Source organism: Papio anubis, chromosome X (assembly GCF_008728515.1).
Source record: "Papio anubis isolate 15944 chromosome X, Panubis1.0, whole genome shotgun sequence".
In the NCBI taxonomy this organism is placed as follows: Eukaryota; Metazoa; Chordata; class Mammalia; order Primates; family Cercopithecidae; genus Papio; species Papio anubis.
Genome location: NC_044996.1, coordinates 38,868,699 through 38,886,396, shown reverse-complemented (window position 1 = coordinate 38,886,396; position 17,698 = coordinate 38,868,699). Strand labels below are relative to the sequence as shown.

The window sequence follows — 17,698 nt, the reverse complement described above, 5'->3', positions numbered from 1 at the left end:
AAAATTTATTGTTTCATTTATTTATTTATTTTAGATGGAATTTTGTTCTGTCACCCAAGCTGGAGTGCAGTGGCGAGATCTCAGCCCACTGTGACCTCTGCCTCCTGGGTTCAAGCGATTCTCCTGCCTCAGCCTCCCAAGTAGCTGGGATTATAAGCACATGCTATCATCCCTGGCTAATTTTTGTATTTTTAGTAGAGACTGAGTGGCACCATGTTGACCGGGCTGGTCTTGAACTCCTGACTTCAGGTGATCTGCCCACCTCAGCCTTTCAAAGTGCTGTGATTACAGGCGTGAGCCACTGCACCCGGTCTACAGTTTTGAAAATCTCTTTTAATATCTTGTTTGACAGAAAGAAAGCTAGGTTCTCATATATGTATCCACATTCAACCAGTTGTGATATGTTGTTGTGGTTGAAATTTATGAAGAAAATGCAGTTTTAAAGACAGTTAGGAAAGGAAAACCTAGCAAGCTTTCTAAAAGTCTCAGAGCCCCCTAGGGTCCTTGAACCACACCTTGAGAACTACTGACACTTACCTTTTATTTTTTTTTAAAGTACTGAATAAGACAGTGTGTACAACATATATTGTTATTAATGCTGCTTGTGTTGTTGCTTTTTATAATTTCCTCATATGTTTGAAATAACTTGAATTTCTTCTTGTTTTGTTGATTGCATTCATGGTTTCTAAAAACAAAAGAAAATGAATGACAGTGCAGATTTGGTAAAGTGGTTAAGCTACTTTGCCAAGTAATACCTGTCTTATAAAGTTTTTAACCAAATTGAGATAATACATTCTACATCTGTAATGTCAGTAATATGCATGGTTCAGTGCCTGGCACAAAGGACACACTCAATAAATAGCAGCTATTAGAATCACCCTTTCCTCAATGCACAGAATATTATACAAATAGATGCCAGGGATAAAACTGGTCTCATCTACCCAATAACAGCTTCAGCTCATCTACAGTGACTTTGCTACCCTCTCTTGTTGTCCCTTGACAAGGCCTACTTTAGGCTCAAGAGTCCCTTAGACAAGTGAATACATCATTTAATAGAAGTGAGCTAACATTGTGATAGAAGTGACTAATCTCCAGAGTTAGTCCCTGAATGATACCAACTTCCACCAATCTTATGGCCTGTGTGTGAGGCCTTCCCCAGAAACGTCCAAGTGTGTCTATGAATACTTAGAATATATGCAGCATTTCCTGTGGGAAATTGAAGGTACATGCCTGAGTCATGATGCTTCCAGGGAAAGCAAATTCCCCAGATTGAGTTTCTAGCCCCACACTGTGGTATCTAGTGTTGGGTTGTTGGCAAGGTAGGAGATTGAAGAGGGAAACACCACTCCTGCATCGTTTATTGCTTTTGCTGTAAGGAACCTGGAAAGGTATCACGGAGTTTCCTACCAACACTTTGTCAGAAAATGGCCTTCTTCCCTGCAGTTGTTTCAAACCGGCGATTGAATGTTTCTACTTAGGGATCCGAATTTTTTTTTTTTTTTTTTTGCTCTGGAAGGAATCACTTCCAGGGTTAACTGTGGCCAATCAGTTTTGGAGAGTTTTTAAAATCTGAGGTTTAACAGTGATGTTACTCTGTTTCAGAAAGGACCTCTATGTCTTCTTTTCTCTTTTTTTTGGTTGAAAAAAATTATTAAGCTTTCTGTTTAGTAGTTGACTTTCAAAGATTACAAAAGTAGAATTATAAAATAAAGCTCGTGAACTCATCATCCAGCTCCAAGATTTATCAGCTTGTGGACGGTCTTGTTTCATCCATACTTTCATCCACTTCTCCCGTATTATTTTGAAATGACTCCAGACATCGTAATACTTCATCCCTAAGTGTTTTAGTATGCACATCTAAAAATAAAAGAGCTATCTTTTTATATAACCACAATATCAACACCTCCCCTAAAAATTAATGAACAATAATTATTTAATATCATCCAAAGGCTAGTCATTGTTCAGATTTTTAATTGTGTTATGAAAAATTTTAACATGTTTTTGCTTTCATCAAGATCCCAAGAAGTTCCACATATTATCATTACTTGACAGGTCTTTTAAGTATCTCTTAATGTATAAGTTCCCCCTCTAACATTTTCTCTTGTAAATTTTTTTAAAGAAACTCTTCTTTCTTTTAAACATCTTATATTAACTTTCTGCAGACTAATCTGCCACTAAAATATGTTATTAAGGTTAAGCCAATACTGATGTCCTTAGGGCATGCTTGATCTGCGCTCTTTATAGAGATTGCCTTACATTTATGATTTTTCAAATGAAGATTCTAACAACACAGTCTGGCAGCGTTCTTAACTTTTTTTTTTTTTTTTAACTCTTAAGAAATATATTTTGTGTGGTTCTGCTATACTCTATATTCCCAAATTCCTGTTGAAATTTCCCTAGGCATTTCATCAAACTTGGTGAAAAATCACTTTCTCTTTTCTCCTTCTAATAATTGCCACTCCACCCCGTCCAGGTGCAAAGGTCTCTTCTTTAGGATCTGGCCATGCACTACTTGAGGAGACTTATTGTTTGCAGTGCCTCCTCATTTTCAGTCTTTCCTACTTTCCTGAATGGTGTGCCTAGGTTCAGATCTATAGATAGGCATGGAACAATACCCAGGGAAGTCTTGTCGTGTCTGTGTGGCTTCCTCATCCTGTTACTTGGCTTCCTACTCTAGGAAAAGGCCAGCCATTTTAGAAATTCCATGTCTGAGGAAGAAGACTTAAAGATCACTTTCAAAACACTGTCTCCCTTGTGTGTTCCGAGAGATTAAACATCAGTCAGCATTCTCAGCAAGCTCTAGCAAAGAAGCATTGACCCATTTTTTTTCCCTCTTGATCATCCAGCCAGACACTCTATACCTGACTAGGCATGTTAACACAACTGGTAAGGACTTTCTGTTTCAGATTTGCCACAACTACTCATGTGTTCCTTAAGGTCAGCAAGGATCTCTGAGAATCCTTTTCTGTCTCCCCTCACAGTTCATGTAGACACCTACCAGCCCAGGATTCCTAATAATCTCTGATGGAATCCCACAAGTACAATCTGAACTTCCCAGGCTTTGACTTCCTGTGGACACAAGAGAGGATAGCAATCTCTATCTCTGTTTATTATCTATTTAGCTCTATGTATTGATGCAGGACCTCTTGAAGACCTACTGTGGTTATTTCTGAAAGTTTCCAGATTTCTTTCTTATGCTCAGGCACAAAATCACCTTCTTCTGCCACCTCCTCATTGATATTTTCTGACTGTGGGCCTATTTATTGAAGGAAATGCTTCTCTAGAGTACTACCTCTCAGTATTCTTAAAAACACAAAAGCTCAGAATTCCACACAGAAACTGGAGGACTGCATCTCTCCCAACTCTACATTTCACCCTCTCTTGACTTTGAAACATTGCTTATGCCCAGAGACTCAAAATAAAACAAACAAACAAACAAACAAAAATCCTTGCTAAAAAGATAATCCTTTCAGTCTCTGCTTATTGACTATTTCATAGTATTTCATAGTATGTTAGTATTTCATACTATTTCATAGTAGTCAGACTCTTCCCAACCAACCCTAATAGGCTATTATTACTATGACAGGTGGTATGTGTCTCATTTTTATTGAATTTGGAAGATGATATACTAAAGAAAGAATGATTGACTTTATTAATGTCATCAAGTAGAGATGTTAATTTATTCATTGATCCAACAAATATTTATTGAGTGCCTTCTATGAGCCAGGACGATTCTTGGAAATCCAACAAATTTGACACAACCCTGTCTCTAATATAGTTAATATCAATGAGGGTAATTCCATGCCTTCTATAGAATTTAGGGAGAAGGCATTCCTAACATGAAAAGCACCATCATTTTCTGATGCCATACTGCTAGTGTTTCATGTGACTATCGATTATGCAGTGAATAGCTTTCAACAAATATCAGGTCTGAATTTCCTTCCGTAAAGTGCGAATTAATGTATGCCATTGAATACATCTGTTCAGTCCTTCAGTATTCTATAACAACGCCCTTCCTTTTTTCTTCCTTTAGGTGTATCAGTTCCTATCCCTGTGATTGGACTGAGGGACGAAGACAAGGTGTTCGTGAACAACACGACGTGCGTGCTCAACGACCCAAATTTCGTTCTTATCGGGTCCTTCGTAGCTTTCTTCATACCGCTGACGATTATGGTGATTACGTATTGCCTGACGATCTACGTTCTTCGCCGACAAGCTTTGATGTTACTGCACGGCCACACCGAGGAACCGCCTGGACTAAGTCTGGATTTCCTGAAGTGCTGCAAGAGGAATACGGCCGAGGAAGAGAACGCTGCAAACCCTAACCAAGACCAGAACGCACGCCGAAGAAGGAAGAAGGAGAGACGTCCTAGGGGCACCATGCAGGCTATCAACAATGAAAGAAAAGCTTCGAAAGTCCTTGGGATTGTTTTCTTTGTGTTTCTGATCATGTGGTGCCCGTTTTTCATTACCAATATTCTGTCGGTTCTTTGTGAGAAGTCCTGTAACCAAAAGCTCATGGAAAAGCTTCTGAATGTGTTTGTTTGGATTGGCTATGTGTGTTCAGGAATCAATCCTCTGGTGTATACTCTCTTCAACAAAATTTACCGAAGGGCATTCTCCAACTATTTGCGCTGCAATTATAAGGTAGAGAAAAAGCCTCCTGTCAGGCAAATTCCAAGAGTTGCCGCCACTGCTTTGTCAGGGAGGGAGCTTAATGTTAACATTTATCGGCATACCAATGAACCGGTGATCAAGAAAGCCAGTGACAATGAGCCCGGTATAGAGATGCAAGTTGAGAATTTAGAGTTACCAGTAAATCCCTCCAGTGTGGTTAGCGAAAGGATTAGTAGTGTGTGAGAAAGAACAGCACAGTCTTTTCCTACAGTACAAGCTACACGTGTAGGAAAATTTTCTTCTTTTTCTGTTGGTCTTAACTAATGTAAATATTGCTGTCTGAAAAAAGGTGTTTTTACATATAGCTTTGCAACCTTGTACTTTACAATCATGCTTACATTAGTGAGATTTAGGGTTCTATATTTACTGTTTATAGTAGATGGAGACTAACTTATTTTGATTGTTTGATGAATAAAATGTTTATTTTTGCCCTCCCTCCCTTCTTTCCTTCCTTTCTTTCCTTTCTTCCTTCCTTTCTCTCTCTCTTTTGTGCATATGGCAATGTTCATGTTCATCTCAGGTGGCATTTGCAGGTGACCAGAATGAGGCACATGACAGTGGTTATATTTCAACCACACCTAAATTAACAAAATCAGTGGATATTTGTTCCGGGTTAACAGTAAATATACACTTTAAATTCTTGCTCTGCTCATCTACACATATAAACACAGTAAGACAGGTTCTGCTTTCTGATACATCTGTCAGTGAGTCAGAGGCAGAACTTAGTCTTGTTGTTCATATAGGGGCAAAATTTGACATTGTCAGAATGTTGTGTCGGTATTTACTGCAATGTCTGTCCCTAAACATAGTGGTATTTTAACATAGCAGCTGGTTAACCAGGACTACAGAAGTGGAAGGATGATGAGATATAGTACACCAAATAGCTTTTCACTTCTTAAAGACAATGTTCAAATTCTGGCTATTACAACAAGCAAACTGAAATTAGTGTTTTCATTCTGGTCCTTAGTAAATTCCTAATTCTATGATTAAACTGGGAAATGAAATCCCAGAGTTATTTCCCAATCCAGGATTCAACATCAATTGGGTTTTGATCTCAGCATCCTGGAAATTTGTGTGCTTCACACAAAGTGAAATTAGTATTTTGAGCCTTATTAAAATATTTTCTTAATTATGGTACCTCTATCTATAGGACTTAATTTAGCAGTCCATTTTTGAGTAAAACTTGTATTGGAAGAAGAGATGGTAGAAACTTTGGAAGTTTTACTTGATTAAGGACTACAGAATTGGGCCCTTAGAATGTGGAAAAAAAAAAAGTAATTAAAAAGACACTTTTACCGAACTCTAGGAATTACAGAAATACAGAGTTTCCATTTGGATTTTAAGCAAAATTTATCTCATTTTCAGATCCTTCCAAACTCTCTAGTGCAGGAAAAGGCTGCAGCTAATTTGTGAAAGTGGCAAGCTCTTCATTGCACTGCAATTACGTACCAGAAGTTTAAATCTTTGTTAAAATATAGTGTTGTGTTACAATAAGTGTTGGCCATCGTTTCTTTCGTGGGCCTGCTGCTCTCTAAGAATTCAGTAGCATTTTAATAGTTTCTAAACCGTGAAAGGTTTTCAAGCATTGCTAAAGTCAGACCATTCAGTCTATGCTGTGTGCAGAGTATACAAGTGTTTCTAGTAACAGTATTTCCGTATGTGTCCATTTCACACAACTGTGGATAAACTTCCGAAGAATTTATGATGCTAGTTCTTACACTTGACAGTTACTTACACATCTGAGAGGGTGCCTCTCAGTATCTTAAAATTGGTTAATGAAAAATCTGAATTTCTAAAACCCCTGGTCTGTGTTCTCAACACACAGCATAGATAAATCCAATAGTCTGCCACAGGGGCAGTGGAAGAGCTGCTGTATTTGAGGAAACTCATACAGTCTCTATTTGATTTGCAACACTGCCAAACATCAGTCAATTGCTTGAGCATGCCCAAATATAACACGAAAGTCAAGTCTACCTGCCTTGCCTGTTAGGTCTGTTGAAGTGCATGTTAAAATAATTATATGAAACAGAATGAGATGATTTAATTCTTACCGAAATGAAAATGTCTGAAGAAACACAGCATGCATTTAGCATGAGTTCTGCACATACAGATGGTGCCCTGCATGTATGCCATGTATGTTGCATGAATCCATCGATTTGTATTAGTGTAGGGCAGAATAGCTGATGGAAGAAGGACTGAAGAAAATCCTTCAGCAATCCTTTAAAAGACCATGCATTCAGATCTGAAGTAGTGTGAGTGTTAGAAAAAATTGGAAACATCTGATTTCTGAACTATCAGGGCAAGCTCATAGCACATGTTTTACAAAGAAATAAAATATAAACCACAGATTTCCGAAAGTACTAGCAATAAGTTGAATGATAATAGCTTACAGCACATTTGTTAATGATTCTTATGTCATCAAGTAGTAGTACTTAATAGTACCCAACATGGTAATTATCCTCAAATTGTGTGCTATTCGTAAGTTCTGTGCAGTTTGGTATGAAACAAATATACTCATTTGGATATAAATCTTACCCTTCAATGTTAAATCTACAAACTTTTATAAATGTTTTAAAAGAAGTCCATGTGATAAATGTAAAGGTGATGAATTTACCATCAAATCATTTTGATGTATTATTATATATGTATATCTGTGTAAGACACGTGCAACAGACTGCCTTATATTATTTTCTGTAATTCTTCTCCTTTGTCAAATGGTATTTTTTGTGAATGGTTGCAAAGTGTTGTCTTATTCCTAATTCCTGTATGTTATCCACTACAGGTTTTGTGAGACTTCCTATTAATTTATTAAGTTTATTAAATGTTGGCTAATCTGTCACATGTCTTTTTTCCCCCCGAATCTTTCAAGGGAAAAATATACCACTTGACTTCATTTTCATAGAAAATGAAGTTGAATCCTGTAAAATAAGTTGACAAAGACAAATGCAACCAGAAAAGATCACTTTCTTTTCAGTAATGATATGGGTACTCAAAGACTACAGCATCAGAGGAAAAACAAGAGGTGTGAATGACAAAAACAATATCAACAACAGCATCACCAATTCCTCATGAACAAAATAACCACACTCCCAAATTGTTCTGCCTTCCTTACTTGAGCAAGGACTGGGGTGGTTCACATGCTCTCCTTGTTATAGCTGTCAGTACTGGCTTATTCCCACTAGAATCTAAGCTCCTCAAGGACAAAAAGGACCGTGTTTATTCTGTAGATGGTTTTGTCTCCAACATTTAGCAGCATCTCTACATTCAACATGTATTCATTGAGTATTAATATTTGCTAGTACCAGGCCTGGTGGCTCATGCCTGTAATCCCAGCACTTTGGGAGGCTGAAGTAGGAGAACCACTTGAATTCAGGAGCTTCAGATCAGTCTGGGCAACACAGCAAGACCACATCTCCAATAAAAATAAAAAAATAATTAGCCAGGCACTGGGGTGCATGCCTGTAGTCCCAGCTACTTGGGAGGCTGAGGCAAGATTGCTTGAGCCCAGGAGGTAGATGCTACAGTGAGCCATGATCATGCCACTGCACTACAGCCTGGGAGACAGAGTGAGACACTCTCAAAAAAAGATAAGAAAAGAAAAAAATTTGCAAGAATTGTGGTATCTGTTCCAGTTGCCAAACTAGGTCTTACAACTCCCAGTTCTTCACTCATGAGGTGTGGAATGTTAATTTATATCTTATCTCAACTGGCTTTAGAGACATGATACTAAAACAACTCTCTTCTTCCATACCTGGAACCAGGGATGACAAAATACACTGACCTTTTGTTTCAACATATATGCTTTTTTGATGCTGGGTGAGCCTAGACAATACTGGCATGACATCAGTTCCCTGAGGAAAAAAAGCAGCAATACCTCATTTCTCTGCTACTCTGAGTAGATCGGTTCCTATGAGTGGGTCAAGAGATAAACGTTGAAATGCCACTTGAAAAAGTAGGTTTACTGCTACCCATGACCAGAAATATCTTATTCTTCTAGAGCTAGGGACTACTCCAGCCCATCATCGAGGCAATGGAGAGAGGCTGAAATTTCTTGATGGCCTAGTCTTGGAGTCACTACTACCAGTGGAAGGGAAGAGGGCAGAAGAACACTAAATTGCCTCAGTCTGTAGCTCTAGAAGGTCTTCATGGTCTGAGGAGAGAAAGAAAAATGCTTCTTGCCATCAAGTAGCAATAGGTTTATTTTATCCATGTGGTTTCCCAGCTCCCACTTAGGCCAATGCAATTTCCAAGGTTGAGGCCCTTTTTTCCTTATGTATTCTCCCCTAGACATATGTAAACCCATCTGTCACCTGGATCAGCAGTCCCCAAAATTTTTGGCATTAGGGACCAGTTTCTTGAAGGACAATGTTTCCACAGATGGTGGGGTGAGGTTGGGAGATGGTTTCGGGATAAAACTGTTCCACGTCAGATCATCAGGCATCAGTGAGATTCTAAGGAATGTGCAACATAGATCTCACACATGTGTCATTCGCAATAGAGTTTGCACTCCTATGAGAATCTAATGATGCTGATCTGGCAGGTGTAGGAGCTCAGGCAGTAATGATCACTGGCCCACCACTCACCTCCTGATGTGTGGCCCAGTTCCTAACAGGCCACAGACCAGTATTGGTCCTCAGCCAGGGGTTTGGGGACTCCTAACCTAGAGAACTGATTATATTAGAAAGAGATATTTTTGTATATCAACAGGAATAGGTGGCTTCATAGTGGTTCTCAAATATTATGTGACCTATAGCACTCTCAAAACATAAATAGTTCTAAGACATAGATTGGGTCCCCTGGGATATAAATTCACAGATGGAGAAAAGTGTGCAGGATGTTTATTGGGAAGTGATCTTGAGATCTTTATGCATGGGAGAAGGAAAGAAATAAAGATTGGGCAGAGGTAGAAGTTGGACTGTGATAGAGTTACAATAAGGACTTATTTCCCCTTCACCTTTAGAGGGGAAAACATAGCACTCCATGTTATTTTCTTTGAAACTTAAATTGAATCTTGTGAAAGACGTTCACAGAGACAAACACAGCAGAAAGTACCACTCTTGCTGACTAATTATGCATGTACTTAAAGATTACAATACCACAGGCAAGACAATAAAGAGGAATGAACACCAAAAAATGGTATCACACTTAGCAGAGCCCCATAGGGAGCTCTGAATCTAGGATAACCTTCAGAATTATTAAAAGTTGAGGTGAGAGGGTTTATTAGCCAATTATCATGTTGCTATAAAGAAATATCCAAGACTGGGTAATCTATAAATGAAAGAGGTTTAATTGCTTCACAGTTCCACATGGCTGAGAAAGCCTCAGGAAACTGACATTCATGGCGGAAGACTTCTCTTCATAGGGCAGCAGGAAGAAGAATGAAAGCAGTAGGAGCTACCAAACACTTATAAAACCATCAGATCTCATGAGAATTCACACACTATCATAAGAACAGCCTGGGGGAAACTGCCTCCATGATCCAATTAACTCCACCTGGTCTCTCCCTTGATACATGGGTATTAAGGGGATTATTAAGATTACAATTCAATATGAGATTTTGGGTGGGGACACAGCTAAACCATATCAGAGGGCCAGGCCTCTACACCTCCACTGTCCCCAAAAGAAATATGTGATCTTATGCCAGGCCTCTTTCTTCAAGAAAGGCAACTCCCAAAGAGGACTTAGAGCTGTGAGCTATCAACTCACAACATCTGAGCACCTGGGAATAAACACCTCTTTCCTGAAGGCAAGATCTTTGACAGGGAATCTCAACATCCATAAAAATGTATTAATTGAGTAGAAAAGGTTCACCACAACTATAATTTGTTTCTAGAAAATTCCACTTCTGACACCAAACGTATGGGGTTTCCACACCAAGAAATTCTCCACTTCTCTGCAGACACTAATTTGGTGTCCTACAATTTACTCCAGTGCTGACACTGTTCAGAGTTAGCACAGACCCCATGGTTTAACAACTCAGTCCCACAAAACTGCTCCTCATTCCAGATGCCAGTTGCAAATATTGAGTGCCCAGGATACCCCACTCTTCCGTCCAACTTGGTCACAAATCAGAGGTTCCCACAACTCTCTCCTCAGCTTTGATAATTTGCTATACTGGCTCACTGAACTCAGGGAAACACTTTCCTTACATTTACCAGTTTATTAAAAAGAAAGGATACCAATGAATAGCCAGATGAAGAGGAACAGAGGACAGGGTCGAGAATGGTCCTGAGTGTAGAGGCTTCTGTCTCCACGGAGTTAGAGTACACTGTACTCCCGACAAATGGATGAGTTTGCCAACCGGGAAGGTCTCTAAACCCCATAGTTTAGTGATTTTTATGGTGGTCTCATCATGCAGGCATGATTAATTATTAACTCAATTTCCAATTTTACTCCCCTTCCTGAAGGATAGGTGTTGGACCAAAAGTCCCAAGCTTCTAATCATGGCTTGGTCGTTAACAGCCCCCATATTGAAGCTATCAAGCAGCCCACCAAGAGTCGCTTCATTAGAACAAAAGACACTTCTATCACCCAGGAAATCCCAAGGGACTTAGGAGCTCTGTGTCAGGAACTGGGTGCAGAGATCAAATATATATTTCTTATTATTTGTCAGCTGCTTCAGTCACCACCTACATAACATAAAACAACCTGGTTGGCTGCCACTTCAGCCAAAATCAAATCACACAGAGGTGAAAGGAAATACATTTTTTTTCCTGTGGTTTATCCTCTTTTTAAATGTGTTCTCAATCCAGCATCTTACTAAGATTCTTAGATTTTGAATTCATCTGCATAGCTTAGGCTAAGTTGCATTAAAAAAAAAATCACAAAGACTCAGTGACTTAACAAAAAAATGCTAATTTCTTGATAAAACTGCATGTCCAATTTGGATTGCTGGGAAACCTCTCCTCATTATAGTTACCCCAGAAAACATGCTGATAGAGGTTCTATCTTTATATGTGCTTCCACATAGCAGAGAGAAGGGAACTTAGTGAGCCCATTTTGTTCACTCAAGCTAACCCTATGTTTAAGTTTCAATTTGATGCTAATTCTATTCATGTCCTTATGCTTTATCTATAACATTATTTCTGTCCCTAACTTTATCTTTAAAACTGTCCCTATATGTAATCCTATCTCTGCTCTTAACTTTATGGTTCTAACCCCTAACCCTAACAATTTTCTCTAAATTCTAACATTACCTCTAACTGTGATTCAATTCTAAAACCTACTAGGACATTATATTACAGAGCCGGCAATAACTTACAAGAAAGCTGCTCCTAGACTCTAAAATATTTTGATATCACTGTATGGTTTTAAGGAGAAGTGTACATGCCTGTAAGTGTCAGGGATACGGGTTCTGTTGGGGCTCAGAACAGAATACCCCAAATTATGGTGCTCAGAAGCAAGGGCCTGAGAAACAGGAAGTTCTGTCTCACCTTCTTCTGCCCTCCTTTCTCCCCCAATGCAGGTCATAGAAACTAGAATTCCTCTTCCACGAGGCAGCTCATAGAACTAGAACTCCTAGTCCCTAAAGCAAGCCATAAAATGTAGAGAGGTCACTCTCTGACTTACCTCTCCTGAAAGTAGGCGTCTTCATTCATTTTGTGCTGCTATAACAGGATACCTGAGACTGGGAGATTTATAAAGAACAAAGATTTATTCCTTATAGTCTGGAAGCTGAGAAGTCTAAGATTGAGAGGCCTGCATCTGGCAAAGGGCCTTCTTGCTACATCATCGCATGGCTACAGATGGAAGGGCAGGAGAGCACATGAGAGAGAGAGAGAGAGAGAGAGAGAGAGGAAGGGGGACCAAACTCTCATCCATTTATCAGGAGCCTGTTTCCTTGATAACTAACCCACTCCCATGGTAACAGCGTTCATCCATACCTGAGGGCAGAGCCCTCATGACCTAATCACCTCTTAAAGGTCCTACTTTGCAATACTGTTGCATCGGGGATTAAATTCTTCACACATGAACTTTTGGGGACATGTTCAAACCATAACAGTAGGCCATAAGACCCACATTCCAGAGGGGTCCTGTCCCATACCCAGGAAAGAAGAAATGCTACACAAGGAGGTTAAGAAGAATCTAAACAAATAGGTCTTGCTAAGTCCCTCCCAGTTTATTACCACTAGATCATACCCTTTGTCTCCCATCACATTTCTACACTATGATCCATTCTTCATTGAATTTAAGCATAAAAATAGAATTTTCCTTGGTTCTTTGGGTCTTTGTTTCTAAAGGCTCCCATGTCATGTAATATTTTGATTGAAAAAAATCTGCTATACTTTCCACTTGTTAATCTGCTTTTTGTCGTAGGAGTGTTGTCCATGGACCTGGAGATGGGTGAGGAAAAGGTATTACACATTTTAGCTTCTACACTTCTCAGTAAACCCTTAAAACGTAAGCCTACTCCAGTTTCAGTTATCTCCAGACCCCATCATTAAGCACTTGCCTGCTAACACTCATTCCTTTCCTCTTTTTGATCTGTAGCACTGAGATTTCTCTTTTTTATCTTTTTTTCAGTTTTACAATATTTTATTTTTTGACAATAATACAATCAATATTACAGGGAAGCAATACATGATAATGTTTTATTGGAGTTACTTTTTTTTTTTTTAACATTTATTGTGGCATGATCTACATGTCTGGGCCTGGTAGAAGGAGTGAGGCTTGGCAGCAAATGGGCATGAGGAGGTTTTGGGGGTGATGGAAATGTTCTAAATCTGGATTGCGGTGATGCTAGCACAACTCTATCAATCTACTAAAGAGTATTGAATTACACACTTACAATAAATGTCTGCATTACTTAGAGTGGGTGCTCCGTGAACAATGCATTCAAGTAGGTACTGTATTAGTCAGGGTTCTCTAGAGGGACAAGACTAACAGGATTGATGCATATATGAAGGGGAGTTTATTACAGAGTATTAACTCACATGATCACAAGGTGAAATCCCACAAAAGGCTGTCTGCAAGCTGAAGAGCAAGAAAGTCAGTGGTGGATCAGTCCAAGTCCCAAAACCTCAAAAGTAGGGAAGCTGACAATGCAGACTTCAGTCTGTGGCCAAAGACCCAAGAACTGCTGGCAAACCACTGGTGCAAGTCCAAGAGTACAAAAGCTGAAGAACTTGGAGTCTGATGTTCAAGGACAGGAAGCATACAGCATGGGAGAAAGATGAAGGCCAGGAGACTCAACAAGTGCTCTTCCATTTTCTCCTGCCTGCTTTATTCTAGCCATACTGGCAGCTGATTAGATGGTACCCACCCAGACTGAGGGTGGCTCTACCTCTCCCAGTCCACTGACTCAAATGTTCATCTCCTTTGGCAACACCCCCACATACACACCCAGGAACTATACTTCGCAAGCTTTAATCCAATCAAGTTGACACTCTATATTAACCATCACAAGTACTGAATTCGAAGATGCCACCACAGTGATTTTGGCAACCTCTGGGCAAACCACTGCCTATGTGGCCACTTAGATCTCTTATCTAGGTAAAAACTAGGACTTTAGCAATTCTATTGGTTTCTCCAGAATACTTTTACATTTTTACACCACCATTGCTGTTCTGTAGCCTACAGGGGTTTTGGAATAAGCTAATCCACCCGGCTACCTCCTGATTCTGATGTCCCTCTTCAGAAATGGAAAGAGGTTTAACTGACTCACAATTCAGCATGGCTGGGGAGGCTTCAGGAAACTTACAGTCTCGGTGGAAAGGGAAGCAAACACATCCATTTTCACATGGCTGCAGGAAGAAGTGCAGAGTGAAGGGGTAAAAAGCCCCTTATGAAACCATCAGATCTCAGGAGAACTCATTCACTCTCACAAGAACAGCATGGGGGGACTGCCCCCATGATTTAATCACCTTCTATGAGGTCCCTCCCCAAACACATGTGGATTACAATTTCGATCACAATTCAATACAAGATTTCAGTGGAGATTCAGAGCCAGACCACATCAAATGGTCTGTATTATTTTTTCATGTCTCATCCTTTTATTCATAATGGTTATTTATACTTTCCATTTTTTATGAGTGCTGGCATAATTTCTCAAACTAGACTTTGATTTGCTGATTTTATATTCTGAAATATCCAACATGTTATTGAGTATATTTTTAAATTTATATTTTTTATTTTGTTTTTTATCTGAATGTCATTATTTCTGATTTCAAATTGCTTCCTTTTTATGGATGCAATGTCCTCTTGTCCTCTTTAGATGTGCTACTCTTTTGGTTAAAATTGTTATTATTTTTGTTAGTGTACTGGTTACAAAGTTACACCAATTTTGAATCATCTGTGCCTATCTTAGTTTCCAATAAGCCTTTTTTATTTTTAGTGAAAGATTGTGTAGTATGTGAGCTTTGCCTTTCTGGAATGCATATATCACATTATATCAAAATATGTATAATGTAATTTAATTTTACTAGATTTAGGGGGGATCTGTCAGCCTAAGGATTCACACAACAGGGACAGTCTCTAGTACTCTCAATGGTTTCTTTTTGCTGTGTTTTCAATGATAGCCCTAAGTTATCTGGAACATCATCCATAGGCACCAAGTTGTGTGACTCTGGCAGTGTAAGTGAATGGCATCTCCTGGAGTTGTGCAAGGCAAAATCCACTCAGCTTTGTGTGATCACTATGACACCATACCTCCTAATTAATTGGCATACTTGTTTTCATTAAAAATACACTGTATATAAGGGTCTTACTTTAGTTATTATGTGTTCTCATAGCTGAGTATCTTGCCAAAATCTGGAATGCCCCCTAATCTATGTTAGGCTCCACCTAGTTAATTGACTGTTTATAAAATGAATCAGATAAAAATTTCAAAACACAAAGAAACAGAGTCATCAAAGAGTTTTTATACATCTCCCTTTATTTTTTACCTAATAGAATATTAATGATTAGATATTCCTTTCAATGCTTTTCAAATCTCTGTTAGTGAGGTTTCTTTCCTTTATTTCCCCAGAAGTTGTAATAGTTTACTATGCCCTCCAAATTGAAGGAACTGATAGAGAGAAAGACAAGCCCAAATTCAAGCTTCATAGACATATGCTGGTAACTGCTTTGAGGGAATAAAGTCTTCTGATTTTGACTTTTTTAACCTTTCCTGAGGCAGGATCAATGGACAATAAGAAAATTCCATTTTTGCATGTTACATTTCATCTCTTTTTAAGGCACTGAAAGACAGATATTTTTTTCCGACTCCATAATAGAACCATGAAAAAGTTGTATGCATACATGAGTTCTAGACAACGAGATATGGACTTTTGCTGATTAATATATGCATCCAGTTCCTGCCCTTGGGTCACAACATGTGTAAGTCATCTCTTGGGATCTAATGGTCAGAGACTTCTGGTATTATGTTTTAGGAGTACTAGTCACAGTTTATAAATCCCATCTCTTTCTAGGAGAAAGATTGACTTCTACATGGCCAATTTCCAAAAACTCTTGGCCTCTAAGCAGTATTATCTAAGGGTTTTTTGAAAGGTTTTAAGTGTTAGAGTGAAGGATGTGGCCAACTCCTTAGTATGCTGATGCTGGTTGAGTTTTCTATCCATTCTTCCCAACCAATTCCTTCCAAGTGTTTTTTTCTTGTCCCTGGAATTGCCTTCTTTGTGAATTTGTCCTATGCATATTTGGCATATCAAGGTGATAACAATGCCCCTACACTTGGTCCTGTATTTTATATAACTTTCAGAAATTTGAGGTTACTGTTGGCAATGTTCCCTACTTTCTAGCATTCATCCAGAATTTGCACAAATTATTATATTTCTTGATATGGTTTGGATCTGAGTCCCCACCTAAATCTCTTCTTGAATTGTAATCCCCAATGTCAGAGGCAGAGGCTGGTGGGAGATAATAGAATCATGGGGGCAGTTTCTCACGAATGGTTTAGCACCATCCCTCTTGGTGCTGTTCTCGTGATAGTGAGAGAGTCCTCATGAGATTTGGTTATTTAAAAGTGTGTAGCACCTCTCTCTCTCTCTCTCTCTCCTTCTCTCTCTCTCTCTCTCTATCTTGCTGCTCCGGCCATGTGTCATGCCAGCTCCCACTTTGTCTTCCACCATAATTGTAAGTTTCCTGAAGCCTCCCCAGAAGCTGAGCAGATGCCAACATCATGCTTCCTGTATAGCCTGGAGAACCGTGAGCCAATTAAACCTCTTTTCTTTATAAAGTACTCAGTCTCAGGTATTTCTTTACAGCAATGAAGGAATGGCCTAATAGATTCCTTTAAAAAAAATCAGGGAGGAAACATGTATTAAATTTGTGGGATATAATTGTGCACAGAAGTTCTATATGGTTTTTATTAAAGCTACCACAAGTGGAGTCCACAAGAAATAAATGACAAAAATTAAAATTACTAAATAGCACATTTTGTAAATATACTATATCCTAAATATATTCATGTCAATCAAATTTCAATACCACTGGGAAAAAAACACAACAAAATGTTATATATTTGATCATATTTTGTATTATTATAAAAAACAATTATACCAGTTATAAGAAATGTATTGATACCTTTCTAGATAAGCACGATAAATATCACCCACTTTAAAATACTGTTATAGAAATGTAATAAGCAAAAAAAATAAGTCTAGGACTACACAGTCATAAATTTTGAACACAAATGATTACATTTTACTCATTCTTTATGTCACTAATAAGTTAATTTCTTATGCAAAGTTGACAATTCAAAATAGAATTATTAAAACATTTGATATGATTAACAGTATATGCTTGGTACTTCCTTTATCCACTGAACTATTGAAATTCCTTGAAGAGTTTGTCTGAATTATCTTCAACTTTAATACTTTCACTGACAATGAAAAATTGATGATAATAACCTCTGTAGTTTTCCAAACATCCTCCACATAAGGCTTTAGGAAAGTTGATAGAAACAAGTAACAATTCATACTTAATATTGCAAGCATATTGTTATATAATCAGATCCATCATATAACAGGCCTGAAACACTCCAGTGCATGCTAATGATCAAGTTCTCACAAACATTGCAGCT

The 17,698-nt window shown here is 38.5% G+C and overlaps 1 protein-coding gene across 2 annotated transcripts in view; it reads left to right on the top strand.

The window, feature by feature from the left end:
• Positions 1-7,509, top strand: part of HTR2C (5-hydroxytryptamine receptor 2C) — a 179,792-nt gene extending 172,283 nt beyond the window's left edge. The window contains exon 4 of one of the 2 annotated variants that reach the window (XM_021932553.2): positions 4,034-7,509. In XM_021932553.2, the coding sequence (XP_021788245.1) occupies positions 4,034-4,860 (827 nt within the window). In that variant the 3' untranslated portion in view covers positions 4,861-7,509. The remainder of the gene's footprint in view (positions 1-4,033) is intronic. The other variant, XM_021932554.2, reaches the window with a different exon arrangement.
• The last annotated feature ends 10,189 nt before the right edge of the window (positions 7,510-17,698 follow it).